This window comes from Triticum aestivum, chromosome 1B (assembly GCF_018294505.1).
Source record: "Triticum aestivum cultivar Chinese Spring chromosome 1B, IWGSC CS RefSeq v2.1, whole genome shotgun sequence".
Lineage (NCBI taxonomy): Eukaryota > Viridiplantae > Streptophyta > Magnoliopsida > Poales > Poaceae > Triticum > Triticum aestivum.
In genome coordinates, this window is record NC_057795.1 from 237,009,782 (window position 1) to 237,025,938 (window position 16,157).

The 16,157-nt window shown below is 43.8% G+C and overlaps 1 protein-coding gene across 6 annotated transcripts; it reads left to right on the forward strand.

Annotated features, from left to right (window-relative positions):
- Positions 1 to 399: 399 nt before the first annotated feature.
- On the forward strand, positions 400 to 12,994 carry LOC123117524 (uncharacterized ATP-dependent helicase C29A10.10c). Of its 6 annotated transcripts, none has more exons than XR_006457405.1 (12): positions 400 to 697; positions 3,754 to 3,883; positions 3,967 to 5,560; positions 6,164 to 6,352; positions 6,446 to 6,541; positions 6,641 to 6,809; positions 7,504 to 7,627; positions 7,709 to 9,484; positions 9,595 to 10,473; positions 11,038 to 11,133; positions 12,413 to 12,489; positions 12,568 to 12,994. XR_006457405.1 is itself a non-coding variant. In XM_044538263.1 (8 exons), the coding sequence occupies exons 2-8, from the start codon at positions 4,201 to 4,203 to the stop codon at positions 9,985 to 9,987; spliced, it is 4,107 nt and encodes a 1,368-aa protein (XP_044394198.1). In that variant the 5' UTR covers positions 400 to 697; positions 3,754 to 4,200; the 3' UTR covers positions 9,988 to 10,644. The 6 variants fall into 6 exon arrangements, 1 of the variants encoding a protein (XP_044394198.1); XR_006457411.1 differs by having other exon boundaries at positions 4,085 to 5,560; XR_006457408.1 differs by having other exon boundaries at positions 3,754 to 5,560; positions 12,377 to 12,489.
- The last annotated feature ends 3,163 nt before the right edge of the window (positions 12,995 to 16,157 follow it).

A 16,157-nucleotide genomic window follows, 5' to 3' on the forward strand; every position in this document is an offset into this window, starting at 1 on the left:
TGCAGTTTCATCTACGGTTTCTAATCGGCCGCGCTCGTTCTTGACCCGCAAATGAGATTTACGTCGAACTGCAAATCCTTTTTACGGGGATTTTGCGGAGTCTGACAGAGTTGCCCTTACTTTGGCGTGAGATGAATGAGAAGAGAACGAACGAGTTTGGTTCCAACCTGGTGCCTGCGATGCGACTGCGTCTGCCCGAGATGCGAGCGAGCGCACACCCCACGCGCGACCCGGGCCAACCACCTCTTCCATCGGTTTACGCAGCAAGCGGACCCACAGCCGGGTTCCACAAGGCAGGGGCACATAACGTGGTTGGGGCTATACGGTTTGGTCCGCGTAGCCGGTGGCTATTGGGCCTGGCCCCCGGTGGGTTATAAATAAGCCTCCACCCATCGCCTCTTCCCTCACATCTGGACCTCACACCCACCCCCTCTCTCCTCTCTCTCTCGTCGAGAAGAAAGAAAGGAAGCGAAAGCTCTAGTCTCGCCACCTGCACACAGACCGCTCGTGAGGCGAGAGAGAGGCCGAGGCCACCAAACCAAAAAGGAAAAGAATTTTTTTCTTGGAGAAGAACACCGTACGCATAAGCATCGAGGAGGGAGGCGGGGGCATACAGGAGAGGGTGGAAGGGAAACCTAGTCAAACAGAGACGGATCTGCCCTCCGCCGCCGACGCCGACGCCGACAACGATCGCCTGGTACGGAGATCCCCGCCAACTCACGACTCTTCCTGCCTGCCTGCTACGAACCCTAGGACCCGCCGTCACGCGGTTTCGATACGAATTGAACGCGGCGGCGGTCGAATGACGAAACCCTAGGATGGGATGGATGCGCGTGGGTGGGAAGAGCCCTTTTTTTCCTTCCATCTCTCTCCAAGTTAGGCAGGCGGGGCATGGGCTGCTGCCTAATTCGGACATTAACTGTGCGATGTGGGTTTGCCGAATCTGGAAACGGAATGGGGATCAGGGTACGGGGGATTCGCCAAATCTAGCGACGGCTTCCAAGGGACGTTTATGGATTCTGGAAATTTTTCCACGGGATTTCCTGATTTAAGACTGGGCGATAAATACCCTATCCTGGTAGATCGAGCAAACAGAAGCAGGCTATGCCATGCTAGTGGTAGCAATGAATGGAACAGGGTACATGATCTTTATTTGTGCTGCCGTATATTAACTTTTCTCTTGCTAATTGATTTCTAGCACTCGACATAGGGGTTTGGAGGTACATTGTTTACCCCCATCATTAGTTGCTTTTGCTTGTTCAGTTTTTAGTAGTTCATCATCTGTTTAGTCAAATAGAGGACACGTGTTAGATTCATTTGCTTTTTGTTTGAATAGTGGATTGTTCATCTAATTTGGACAGTTGCTATGTTGTAGTTAATTGTCAACCTAGTTTCTGACTTTTTGGTGAGTAGAATTGGCAGATTTGTTACACTGCTACTGGAACATCATGTTTTGTTGGTTGTCAGTTAGAACCCATTGTTTTTTAGATGACATGTATGATTTTGTACTGATTTGGGTGGGATTTTGTTGTATGCGTACTTCTTCTGTTGTAACATTTAATTCAGAGTATAACGGCATCTACAACGTACAACGCCAGGTGCTAGAGGCTGGTGCTAGGATTGATTTCCTGCCTGTTTAGTGGTTGTGCTGTTAAATCCTGGTGTTCGACGTAGCATCGACGCAAAAGCATGCGCCAAGCGCTTGGCTCGTTTCTTTCCCGCACGAAGTGCCTAGTTGCGTAATTAGCGCATATAAATCAGTGTCCGCCGTTGAAAGGTAAGGCGGTGCCTTTTAAAGTTTATGATATTTATTTATTCCCCATAAGCGTCTGTCCAGACGTCTAGCATTGTAGATGCTGTAAGTGAATTGTAGTTGCGCCTTGGTCAATTTTGTAATAAAGGGATATTTTTATAGTCTGTAAATTAAATTCCTCCTTGGGTAGCTTTTAATAATAGTTCATACTTAACCTTCTGACTTCATTGGAAGCACATATCCTCTATTCTGTTTGAAGTGGACTTGAATATCAAGTTTGATATTCCTGTAACATTGTAGTAGTCATCAAGCTATTTATTTCAGATAGAAGGTTTGGAGAGTCATTTGTGCTACTGGTAAACTGTTAGGAGTTGAATAGATTTTTTGGAATTGTTGGATGTGATCAGCTGAAGGCACTCCTGTTGTAAATAGCTTTAATTTAGGGTTGTCTTTAAATCATTGCTGTCCAAAGGGGTCATTTACCATTTATAGGCATGTGCTTATTTTAGTTGATGTTTTATTCAGACTAGCTCTAGATCATTTTCCCATTTGGAACTTTTGGTCAAGTTTGTAGACCTCCACTTTAGTGATGATATAATTCGGAGTAGCTGTGAATCAATATTGGTGTTTATTCATCGGTTGTCTAACTGGGTGTGTGCCTTTTGGTTTGAGTGGCATGAAGAGAACATTCGTTGGTTGTAGCGATTGCTTTTTTTTTTTTGAAAGATAGCGTGTTTGTCCATCGGAGCCAACTTGCCATTTCTGCAAATCTAAGAGAAGCCCATCACTAATAAAACATTTGAGCGCTCAATGGATAAAATGCCGAATCTTCATAGAGTAATCAAGCCAGGGTTGGAGAAGAAGCGGAATATAAAAAGAGGAGCAGAGAGGCATGGGTAAGTAGAGAAGCAGGGGCATGGTAAGAAGCATGGATTTTAAGTCGCGCGACTAGTCGATGAGTTGCAAAAAAATGTCGACTCGACTTAGTGTCGACTCGAGTTGCGAGTCGCGACTAGTCGCAACTGCCGGCTCGACTTTTTCCGAGTCGCAACCCCAGAGCGACTCGGATGAGTCAGAGCGACTCATCCGAGTCGCGACTCGAAAACTATGGTAAGAAGAAGAACAGGGCTTGGGGTGGTGGTGGCTCGGAAGCAGAAGGTGGATGAGAATAAGAGGAACTGAGGAATAATATGACTGCGAGAGGGTGGAGGAGAAGCATAGGTAGGAGGCAGTGATTCCTGAGGCTGAAACAATTGTAGGTGGTGGTGAAGCAGGAGGGAGGAGATGGTGGCGGATTATAGGAGCTTACCCGCAGTTTAGAATACAGTCGTAATTTGGGATTAGGGTTGAGATTATTACTGGATTAGGCCCTAGGGCTTATGCGAAGTCAGTGAGACCTCTTGTAGTGCATAGATACTTTAGATGAGGTGCTAAGTGCATGAAAGGGCTTAGCAACTAAACTCTCCAATGCATAGGTGCTTTGTTTCTTGTTGCTAAGCTCTCTTCATTTAATGAGTTGTAGACTGTAAGTTGTGTTTTCATCTAGGTGCATGCACCTAGCATCGTTCCTTCGTGGGCTCATCAAACTCCTCTCTCCTCTTAATCACCTTGCCACATCAGATTTTTTGCATACTTGGGCAGCCTTTGCCCCTGTACAAGGTGGAGTATTGGAAGGGCCTCGAAGTTTTTAGGCTCATTTATTGAGCTATACTCTCTCCCTCTTCTACATCCATTAATGTATCCTGTGTTTGATAGGGGACCCCTTTTTAGTTTGGAAGAAATTGATACTAGTCTTGCTACAAGCTTTAATTATTTTTTGTCTGTAGCAATATGTTAAATATTGCTGTACTTCATGTTGATAGTATAGATGCCTTGTCCCAAACATAATGGTGTGTATGACAATGTTTAGCTTTAGGTAGTTATGTAAACCTTTTCAACGAGTGCAGCCCACTCTTTTCTGCTTGATATGTTCCACATACTTATTTACGTTGTCTGTAAAGGGTCTGTCTGGATGTGGAGATCCTGGATTCCTAGAATCCAATTTCTTGAGATGGATATGAAGTGGGCAACAAGAGGACGAAGGGGGCTGGGTCTGAACATGACAGGAATGCAGCGAAGAATCGTATTCAGGTCGCATAACCTGATCAAGATTTGTCTTTTCTGTAGTACCATACAATGAGGGTTCTGCTGTAACTGTTCACTTCCTTGTTCAGCTCTGCTTCTGCCTCTTGTTGACGGGCTATGTCAGTAAATGAAATGAAGCATCCAGGCACCCCTTGAACACCCTGTTTATGATTGTATATTACTAACATACTACGCTGGTTGTTGCAGATTTCTTGCTATACAGAAGGTCATTAATAGTTCTCTTCCAGTAGGTGCTATTGCCCTAGAAGATTGTTACTGAATCCACCAGTTAAATATTCAAGTTATATGCATTTACACATGACATGGGGTCTCGTGGAAGGATGTTATTTGACCTCAATGAGCTCCCAACAGAAGCTGACGAAGAAGAAGCTGCTGTTGTTGTGTCCCAACCTCAACTTCCTGTTCCCAATATGTATCCCTCAAATTTGTTTCCACCACAAGAAGTGCCTTGGTCACAAGGGATATTAAACAATCATGCCTTTAATCATGCATCTTCTGGTTCAGGTTTTCAGCCTTTTGTGAGAAGTACAGATACACAAAATGTTAAGAATTCTATGAATACAGAAGAGAATTTGGATACTACTGCGGCTTCTACATCTGTGGTAACTAATCATCTATCTGATAGTGTTGTGTGTCCTACTGGGCCCTCCAATCAGGTTCCACAATCAGTTGAAAGAGAAGAGGGAGAGTGGTCTGATGCAGATGGTGCTTCTGACACAGCAGGTAGTAGTGTCAGCAACAAGGAAGAATCTGCTGGTACTGCAAGTACTCAAGTGAAAAGAGAGTCCCAAGAGAGTGGACCTGCTATTGTTAAATGTAGTGATGTGATTAAAGATGACATTGCTGCTGAACCTGGTGACACTGAAATGTCTGATGTGTCTAAAGGTCCAGTCCTTCATGGTCCGACAGGACTAGAGAGCATGAAAACTTCTGAATCTAAAGGAAGTCAACCTGTGGATGATTTGGACAAGTGCACTAAGTCAAAGGATGTCAGAGGAGTAGAAGCCAGTTATGCATTGAAGTGCACGAACAACCCTGCGAAGAGACCTAAGTTAGATGATCACAAAGTTGCAATGCTTGGTAAAAAGCGAGCGAGGCAGACTGTGTTCATCAATGTTGAGGATGCAAAACAAGCTGGCACAATGAAGACAATTACACCGAGGAGACAGTCATCTTTTCCAGCACCAATTGTTACACGTACCGTGAAGGAAGCTTCTCGCGGTGTTGGTGAAAGAGCTGCAGACAAGCAGAGCCAACCAGTCATCAGGGATCAGAGACAATCTGAGATGATTGGTTCAGAAAGAAGTAATTCTGCAGATCCTTGTGACCAAAATGGAGAATCTAATGGTGATTTTGAGTTGGGATCTCACGGCAGGTCAAAGAAAATGAATGCCGAAGAACCCCCCTCAGATAGTTACCAACAATCTGTGCCAAGGCAGGCCTTTTCAAAGCAGCCCACGGATTCCAAGCAGTTCAAAGGCAGACCAGTCTCTTCTCAAAGAGCACTTCTAACAGGACAACATACTGCAGATCAGAAGCCAGCTAACAAAAGGTCTCTTGTTCCAAAGAAGCAAGCTTCAGTTAATAATACACAGTATAATGACACATCTGTCGAACGACTTATACGGGAAGTGACAAATGGCAAGTTCTGGCACAATCCGGGTTAGTTCTTCGGCATTGTCCCTGTTTCTTCTGGACATCTTTGGTTAACTGACGCCCTTGTTTAATCTGGAAACTTCTGTCATGTGCTGTGAGGCAATAACATTTTGTTTATGCGCTTGTGAAATTTGTCTAGTGCTACTTCCTCAAATGCTAATTCTGTTTTAGTGACTTGCAGAACATAAGGGCCACTTATATGCTTATAAGAAGATTGCAGTCCTTTAGATATATATGGTTTATTTTATACAAATAGTAAGCTTAAGTATTATACTCCCTCCGTTCCAAAATAGATGACCCAACTTTGTACTTTGTACTAAAGTTAGTACAAAGTTGAGTCATCTACTTTGGAACGGAGGGAGTATTTGTCTGCCTGTGTTCTGTTTTTATTAGGACTGTTCCTAGTTTGCTCCGTATTTTTCTTTCATGGTTGGTACAATTGCACTGTTTTTTCTGTGTGAATACATGCCTTGTATATAATTATATACATGCCTTGTATATAATTATTGCATTGTCAGTGTTTACTTGGTTTCGTTCTATTGTAAAACAAGTGTGTGTGCATGAGCACTATTAGTTTGACAAGGCAGTTTATAATTGTTATCTGAACAGAGGAGGAAGAACTTCAGTGTGTTCCTGGAAGCTTTGATTCTGCCGAGGAGTACATTAGAGTTTTTGAGCCTTTGCTTTTTGAGGAATGCAGAGCTCAGCTATATAGTTCCTACGAGGAGAGTCTTGAGGCTGTATCAAGGGACGCACATGTAATGGTGCGCGTGAAAAGTGTGGATAGGCGTGAACGAGGTATATTTTCTGCATTTTTATTGCCCCCTTTTTTGTAGAGCAATCATGTTACCCATTGTAATCACCTAACATAAATATGCTTGCTGCATTCAGGATGGTATGATGTTATTGTTTTGCCAACACATGAATATAAATGGACTTTTAAAGAAGGCGAAGTTGCAATTTTGTCGTCCCCCCGGCCTGGTTCAGGTAGCCATACTGATGATATCCCTTTATTCAAGATTTTTCTTTTGCTTCCACAAATATGTTTTGACAACTTTGTTCACTTACCTTTGTTTTGTTCATTAGCTGCCCAATCAAGTAGATCTAATAGGAAGACCGCTGCTTCAAATGAAGACGCTGAAGCTGACTGTGGACGGCTTGTAGGTACAGTCAGACGCCATACGCCTATTGATACGCGCGATCCCATTGGAGCAATTATCCATTTTTATGCTGGGGATTCATTTGATTGTAGCAGGTAATCCAGTGTTAGTGATATCACTGTTCTTTAGCTATCCCACACTATGTTTTGATAAGACCACACTTTTGTGCTCTTTGTCCACCCTGTTCCCTTCATACTATATCAACAGTGATCGGAATTTTCTTAGTTCTTTTAGTCACTGGCATGTGATTCTTTACTTAACAGTTCACACACATGATAGAAGTTGCATGCCAAATTTATTTAAGTCAACTATGCTTTGGAATTTATCATGCTTGACATGATGAATTTTGCACTGCACGATGCAGGTTTACCTTGGAATGAGCAGTACTTACTGATACAACAGCTTGTCTAACTTGTCAGTTTGCCTATTGCTTTTAAGGTCGTCGGTTTTTTCACACGCACATTTACATTGAACATTACGCATGCACACAAAACCATCTGCTCTGCAATTTTCTGTGACTTCCTAGTTCTCGTTTGTCTAGTGCTGAGAACATCACCATCTTATTATGAATTAAGCTATACTCAAGCGAAAATCCCCTCATCCTAACATGTCCTGTGATGAGGTTCATGGACACAATTTTCTGAGAATATTACCTACTAGATTGTTAGGTTTAGTTTACTTTGTTAAGTTGACTCGATTCATGTACACTGTTATTGACCTTTTTTATTGTTTATACATTTGTTAAATGTATACTAAATCCTTTTGGTTGTCTTTTCTGTGATGCACTAGCGAGACTAATGTTCTGAGGAAACTGCAACCTCGAAGCACCTGGTATCTAACGGGTCTTGGTTCCCTTGCAACAACACAAAGGGAATATGTAGCATTGCATGCACTCCGCCGTCTTAATGTGCAGGTAATGCATATTACACCTGGTTGTTATCTGTCTTTCTTGGTTAGCATTTTTGCTTAATGCTGATAAAACACTTCCCATCAGATGCAAAACGCAATTCTTCAGCCAAGTCCAGAGCACTTCCCAAAATATCAAGAGCAGCCGCCTGCTATGCCTGACTGTTTCACTCCAAGTTTTTCTGATCATATCAATCGTACTTTCAATGGGCCTCAGCTATCGGCAATTCATTGGGCTGCAATGCACACAGCTGCTGGCACAAGCAATGGAGCGGTTAAGAAACAAGAACCATGGCCTTTCACATTAGTACAAGGTCCTCCGGGGACAGGGAAAACCCATACTGTGTGGGGAATGTTAAATGTTATTCATCTTGTTCAGTATCAACACTACTATGCTGCTCTGCTAAAGAAACTTGCTCCTGAAAGTTACAAGCAAGTTGGTAGTACCACTAACAGCAGCTCGGAGGCTTTTGCTGCGGGGTCTATTGATGAAGTTTTGCAGAGCATGGATCAGAACCTTTTCCGCACTCTTCCCAAGCTTTGCCCCAAACCACGGATGCTTGTGTGCGCCCCATCAAATGCTGCAACAGATGAGCTGCTTTCTCGTGTTCTTGACCGAGGTTTCATAGATGGTGAGATGAAGGTTTACCGCCCTGATGTTGCCCGTGTTGGAGTTGACACACAGTCTCGTGCAGCCCAAGCTGTATCAGTTGAGCGACGGACGGAACAGCTTTTAATGAAGGGCCGTGATGAAGTAATTGGGTGGTTACAGCAGCTAAAAGGCCGTGAGCAGCAGTTATCACAGGAGATAGGGCTTCTACAGAGGGAACTTAATATCGTTGCAGCAGCTGGTAGATCCCATGGTTCAGTTGGGGTAGATCCTGATGTGCTTGCTCACAGGGATCGTAACCGTGACATTCTGCTTCAAAAACTTGCTGCCTCTGTAGAAAGCAGGGATAAAGTACTTGTAGAGATGTCAAGGCTGCTGATATTAGAAAGCAGGTTCCGTGTTGGCAGCAACTTCAATCTGGAAGATGCTAGGTCTAATCTAGAAGCCAGTTTTGCCAACGAAGCAGAAATTGTTTTTACAACAGTGTCAAGCAGCGGGCGCAGATTATTTTCTCGCCTTAGTCATGGTTTCGATATGGTTGTTATTGATGAGGCTGCTCAGGCCAGTGAAGTAGGAGTCCTCCCTCCACTTGCACTTGGTGCCGCTAGATGTGTCTTGGTAGGTGATCCACAGCAGCTCCCTGCTACTGTTATTAGTAAAGCGGCTGGAACTTTACTCTATAGCAGGAGCCTTTTTGAGAGGTTTCAGCAGGCTGGTTGTCCTACCATTTTATTGTCAGTGCAATATCGGATGCATCCCCAGATCCGAGAGTTTCCATCACGATACTTCTATCAAGGCTGCCTTACAGACAGTGAAAGTGTTGTCAAACTGCCTGATGAGTTGTATTACAAAGATGCATTAATGGCACCTTACATTTTTTATGACATCTCACATGGTCGTGAGTCTCATAGAGGTGGATCATCTTCATACCAGAATGTTCATGAAGCTCAGTTTGCATTGCGTTTATACGAGCATCTTCAGAGGCTTGTGAAAGTTAATAGTGGTAAGAAGGCATCTGTTGGTATAATCACTCCATATAAGTTGCAGTTGAAGTGTCTTCAGCGGGAATTTGAGGAGGTCATGAATACCGAGGAAGGGAAAGATATCTACATAAACACAGTAGATGCTTTTCAAGGCCAGGAGCGTGATGTGATTATCATGTCATGCGTGCGTGCTTCAAACCATGGCGTGGGTTTTGTTGCAGATATACGGCGCATGAATGTTGCTCTTACTCGAGCTAGGAGAGCTCTATGGGTATGTCTCTCTGTCCTCTTTAAAAAAATGCATCACGACCACTGTACTGCTACTTCAAAACTTGCTATGAACAAATGCTATAGTACTAATAGTTATTCGTTGTTTTCTAGGTTGTTGGTAATGCCAGTGCTCTCATGCAGTCAGAGGACTGGGCGGCGCTGGTAGCTGATGCAAAGGCCAGGAAATGTTTCATGGACTTGGATAGCATCCCCAAGGACTTTCTGGCCATGAAGATCTCTTCCAACACTCCAGGAAGGAATTCTTCGAACAACCCAAGGAACTTGAGGACTGGTGGACCAAGACCCAGGCATCTGGACATGCTTCCGGACCCCAGGATTGGCATGAGGGCTGATGAGGATGAGCGTCCTAACTCTGTTCCAAGAAATGCTAGTTACCGGAATTTGGATGACCTGGGACGCTCTGGTGATAGATCTAGGGAAAGTTTGCAGTTTGGAGTGGCCAAGAGGCCGAATTCATCCAATGGTTCTCGGAGAGAAGTCTGAAGACAATGCATTGCTATCTTCATCTTTGCGAGCGCGTAACAATGATGAGTTTCCTTGGGATGAAGCTTGGTTGGAGCAAAGCATCACCTATTGGAAGATGTACACCCTGGGTGGGTTGTGTTAAGGAGAAGGCATTGCTATTGACATAATGAGAGGATTCTTTATGAAATGAGTAGGCCTCTCGGCGGCATGTTGCAACAATAGCCACTGACGGCAGGCCAATCAGATCGTCAGATGGCGCTCTGTTGGGTGGTTCAGATTACAGTAGAAAAAGGCTGCCCCAGGTCCTCAGTATTCTGCAATTGTGCAGGACGCATTTGGGCTGTTGATATAACCAGACTTCAACAAGGCTGCAGCTGGATGGTCTCTTTCTGGGATTGCAATACTAACAGGATACCATCTTTCTCATAGATATAAATACATGCGCATGGGCATTTCCATTTTGAGACATGCCAGGAGAGATAAATCTCACTGGCCCTAGAGCAGGTTAGGTGTCAAGCTTTGCCGCGAGATTGCTGCTAGCTGCAAACGTGCGCTGCTTGATATGCCCCTGTAGGATCAGTATTGCTAACGTAGGCAGGGCTTCTGTAACATATGACATAAGCTCCCTCTGTGTACAAAGTCCACATCTAGAAAAGAAAATCATTTTTTTATTCAGCTGCCTTGTTGTCTGTCAACTGTTGTTAGTTCGGGACTGTTGAATGATGTTTTATGTTGTTGGAAGATGGTATCATGTTTCAGTTATGGTCTTACCTGATATTGCACCTTGTTGATTATTGTACTTCTATGTTGATCTGTGGTATAGCTTGTGCTCTTTGAACTGGTATGTGGTATAGCATGGTGTTTTGTTGGCATTGTTATATTGATTGATGTAAAATTCCAACCGGGGCGACGCTGTACTTGCTCCGAGTTTGTGGAAGCCCTGTTTGCATCCTTCTGTTTTTTTGTCTGATATCTGGGGTCCCCTGTTAGCATAAGCCAGCCCTTGTTATTTTTGCTGGTTCTCAATTTTACAGGCATGTACTGATATGGTTCTTGTTCTCTATGCAGGGTATACCTGATGGTGTTTCATAATCTGTCAGACGAGTGAGGACACATCTTAGCTTGGAATGCTGCTGGTTCGGTGGTGGTCCTCTGAGATGTCAGGTTAGCATAAGCTAGCCCTTAATTCTTTTTTGTCTGAATCAGATTTGCTTGTGCAGGCCCGTGTTGTACTGTACTGATCTTGGTCTTGTTCTGTGCAGGCTACACCTCTTTTTTTAAAAACAAATAACTATATTCATTTGCTATAACAATTACATCGTTTATGAGATTGATACAATTTCACTCAACGGCTCCTCAAACCAGTCAACAGTAGAAGAAAATTTAGCTATCTTGGCAAGTTCATGAGCAACCTCATTTGCTTCCCTATTACAATGTTCGAACCTAGTAATGGAAAAACCACAAGCCAAAAAATAGCAATCGTCAAACACTGCCACCGCTGTACTTGCCGTCCTTCCGTCCTTCCTCCGTTATTCATGGTTTCAATGACCTCCAAATTATCTGAATTAATAACGAGGCGATTGCATCCTGCCCTTTTAGCAATTGATAGTCCATACCTAAGCGCCAAAGGTTCAGCCATTAGGACATCCGTGCACCAATCAATTCTTCAGTTCCCCTCTGCAATAAATTTTTCTTTATCATCCCTCAACACAGTACCCGCCGTGCCCCTAAGCAGGTCATGATCAAAAGATGCATCCACATTAAGTTTACAAACCCCCTTGGAGGTTTGCTCCACCTCCCTCTTTTCATAATAGCCTTTGGGGCTATAGCCATAGGATAGTTTAACGTAATAGCCCGAATCCCCATAGAGATCTGGTTAGCATCTTGAGCTTTCTCTTTATGAACCAATTTTCGTCTCTCCCATCATAAATACCAACATGTAATTGCAATCATCTCACGAACATTCGGAATACTCAGGATAATCAACTCCTGCTCAGGCATAGAAAGTAAGAATTCGAGAACCGCCTTGCCAGCATAATCCACATCACATGCCTTTTTTAATAACCTTATTCAGTCCCAACATTCTCCAAACCTCCTTTGCTTTCTGACATTGAAATAACATATGCTTTGTATCTTCTAATCCAAAGGGACATGCAGGGCAGTTGGATGGAACTTTTATATGTCTATTCGCCAAAATAACTCTACATGGAAGAGTGCCATGTAGTGTTCGCCAAATGAATTTTTTTACCTTTGCTGGGCAAGATAACTTCTAAATTTCACTCCAAATAGGATTAATATTTAGATGTCCCGTATCATCGATTCTTCTAAGTTTTCTCCCGTGTTGAATTTCCCATTCCACAGCATATTCTGATCGAACGGAAAAAAAAAATTCCATTCTGTTCTGCAGGCTACACCTTATGATGTATGACATTCTGTTCTGCAGAATTTCAGAATGCTGAGGGCTATGACTTCGATCCTGGCTGGGTGCTGCTGGACGGTGGTGGTCGTCGAAGATCTCAGGTATATGCTCAAAATGTTCTGTTTCTTCTTGGGTTATCAGATTTACTGGTTCTCCATTTAATTCCTCTTTTCATTCAGGGTGTTTCCTGTTCTGTTGGGTTTGGTGCTGTTGTACGACACGAAAAGAGTACTTGCCAGCTTGGCCCAGGACGACCTTACGTCCAAGCTGGAGTGCTTTTCTGGTTGAAAACGAACATGCTGCGAACTGTGATTATTTCAATTCGCAACGTAACACAGACTGATTATTTTTTCTGGCGAAAAGGATCTGATACATTATAAAGATTCACTCATCTCAAGCACTTGCCGCTGCTCGAACAAGCTGTTGACGCTCCTATACCGGGGCTGGCCTGTCCTCTTTGCGCAAGTGCTCAATGCTGTTAGGATTTAATTATCCTATTAATCCCTACCTTTCCTAATTGAGGTGGTTGCTTACCCTTCAAAGGCTATATATATATGTGTGTGTGTGTAATCCCATCATCAATGAGGACGACTGATTTGTGTCTCCTGTCTCTCTTGTCTATTCTAGTAACATGTTATCACGTATGCCTCTACCTAGAGCATGAGGTCATGGAAGGAAAAGAAGAGAAGAACGGTGAGACTGGTGCACGTCCGTGGGGCGACGCCCTTTGGTGTTGATGATGAACCGGTGGCCCTCGGCCCCTCGAACCAAGCGGCAGACGTGAGCCCGGATGTGGTGTTCGTCCCCTGCGCCTCCACACGCATCCAAGACACTCCTCCACGCAACACCAGGTTTTTCCATCGGCGACGCGACCTGGAGATGTGGTCTGTGTGCAAACGCGAAAGCCAACCGAATCGACGGATTCATGGTTGTATGGAGAATCAGTGGAGAACCGGGCCTTAAAACTTGCCGCAGGGCCGCGCCATCGCCGCCGTTCGGCGCCCGTCCGCTCGGCCGCCATCGACCGCCGCGCCGGGACTTGCACCGGCCTGTCAGATGAGGTCATCATAATCGAGGACGACTATGAGGCCACGGCTCAACCCCTGCGGTTGTTGAAGGCGAAGCTAGCGATGTGGTTGTCGACAGAGACATTGCAGGGCCATCGCGCCTCCCGTCCCTGACGCCCGCCACTCCACTTGCGCCACGCTCCGGCGCCCGCCGCCGTCTTATGGCCCTCGGCCTTCTCCTAACGACCTCGCCGTCGTGCAGCCGCTCCGGCCGCACTGGTACATGGAGCCCCTTGGCGGAGCACACAACAACCTTTGGCGGCTCGTCTTGACGGTGAACGCCGTGGCCGTGGCACCCGCCCGTGCGGCAGTGGCCGCGTCCGTCCGCCCGGCCGTCGCCTGCGCCGTGCCCCGGCGCCAGGCCATGGCTGCGCTCCCTTCGCTCCGCCCGGCCCGGCCTGCAGTCATGCCAGGGTAGCGCGACCTCCCGTCTCCAGCACGCAACCGCCTACTCACACCCGTGGCCGCTCCAACTGCCCCGCGCTTGTGGCCGGCGGCGGAGGTGGTTACGATTTACTCGTAATCAGCAACTGGACGAGGAGAAAACCTCATCTCTTCATCATTCTGCCCTCCTTGTTCCGCCTATTTACGGATTGGACTTTGTAGTTTGCTGTTAAGTCTTCTGACTTAGTTCAGTATGCAGGGTAATCCTCTACTGAAATGTATTTTACATTTAAGTCTCCGTAAATTACAGATTAGTGAGCAGGTTGTTTGTACAATGCAAATTTTTAGTACAAAATAGTACTAATTTGCGATTGAGATTTTCTTCTCTCGCAAAACAATCTCATAGTGATTGAGTTTAATTTTCTCTCGCAAAATATTAATTCACCCTGCTGAATTATCTTGCAACTTGATACAAGATCATCTCATTTAATTTGAGATCTATACAATTCAAGTTTTTTCACTTGAACATCAAGTTTGTAACATCATTACTATTCATTATAATAATGGTCTATTTCTGTTGAGTACGATGTATTTTAGAATGTATGTATCTTCATGTTCGCTACATGTCGAGATTAATACATCTATTTGCAATTGAGATTTTTAATTTCTTGCAAATAAGAATGCAAAATTCAAAGTGACTTCTTCAAATTGATGTATTGGGATCACAAGGTAGTCATACAGATCTACCGCCTTCACAAATTATCAATGACTACTACTAAAGCCTATATTTTGTCATTTTGACATTATAATTGCTTTACAAAGTGCTCTCCCACACATTTTACTAAGTCATGACATAAGGCATTACCAGTGAGTATCTACTGATTTCATCAGATTATACTCTCTAGTGCTGCGAGATCTACTCCATTTTGGAGATTATCTTCAAGGCGTCATATCTAGCAATTTGAGATTCACACTAATGGTTTCAAGATAACTTTTTGAAATACCCACTGATTTTGCTAAGTTGATTACAACATCAACCATGATGGTCTTTAATTTACTGGTTGTAAATTAATTATCTCTTGTTTACCCATAGAGGTAAATATGGCTAAGACTTTGAGGCATTCGCCCTCAATGGCCACCACTACCCTATCTGGGCCATGGACACCATGATCGCTCTTGTGTCTCATGGGATAATGTGTGCAATTCTGAATTCACCTCTGGTCAGGATCACATCGCTAACAGAAAATTGGTGTCTTATATATCATAAGGCATTAGATTCAGATCTCAGCATCTGGTTATTCTCTATCAGCAGTTCCTGGGATACAATGAACCTCAAGGGCAAAGATGAATCTTACTTCAACCTTCAATCCGACATCACCAGCTATGGAACCCTATGGGCACGGAGAATGTGATGGTTGAATATGCTTCAACCGACATGTTTGGAGACTATGAATAGTCTCTCAATCTCCTGAGTGGTCAATATAATTTATGTCCATTTACGATGTTGTAACAACAATATAAGTATTGTTGTCATCATATATTGTATATCACAATATATTGTATCAGCACTTCGATACAAATACATTTGTATGCATTCTATATATCTGACAGTGATTTTCATATTGAGAATCTTCATGTCTATATATAGATTTCTACGGGAGTCAATCCAATGAAAAATGATATGTGCCTTGTGGACATATGCACCACAAACTCTATATTCAGGGAAGTTCAATGTTTCCACTCTCATTGAGAGAGAGAGGAGATATTTTAAATCGCTAGACGCAATGAGGTATTTGTTGGCTCAACTCGGGTCATATTTACTATCCCTGTGGGTACTCAAATAATGACGGGATGCTTTATTGCTTCCCAGGTTTAACTTGTACCCTACTAAACTATGGAGGTATCCGTCAAAATAGTTTCCATAACGAAACTTATGATGACAACAAAGAGAAATAACTTCTCTTTACCATATGCAACGGATATGGCAAGCACATTCTCTGTGTATCATCTGGATTGTACTACACATACAACACAACCCGTCGCACATGTTGCGTACGAGATAGTTTTCCAAAGTGTCTTGTACATGACAAACTTGGCATACTCGCCTTGGTCATCGAGACATTGGGTTGAAACCGAAACTATCAGCAATTCCAATAGTTTATGATTGTTATGATGTTAAATTCTAACAACAAGTGACCAGGGAAGCTAATTTTAAGGCTCGCACACCTTAAAGTCTACACTAAACCACTCAGATTCCTTGAATGCATCAAGTTGAGGTAAGTGGCTCTTCCCATCCATTGACTAGACTATTCAGATAT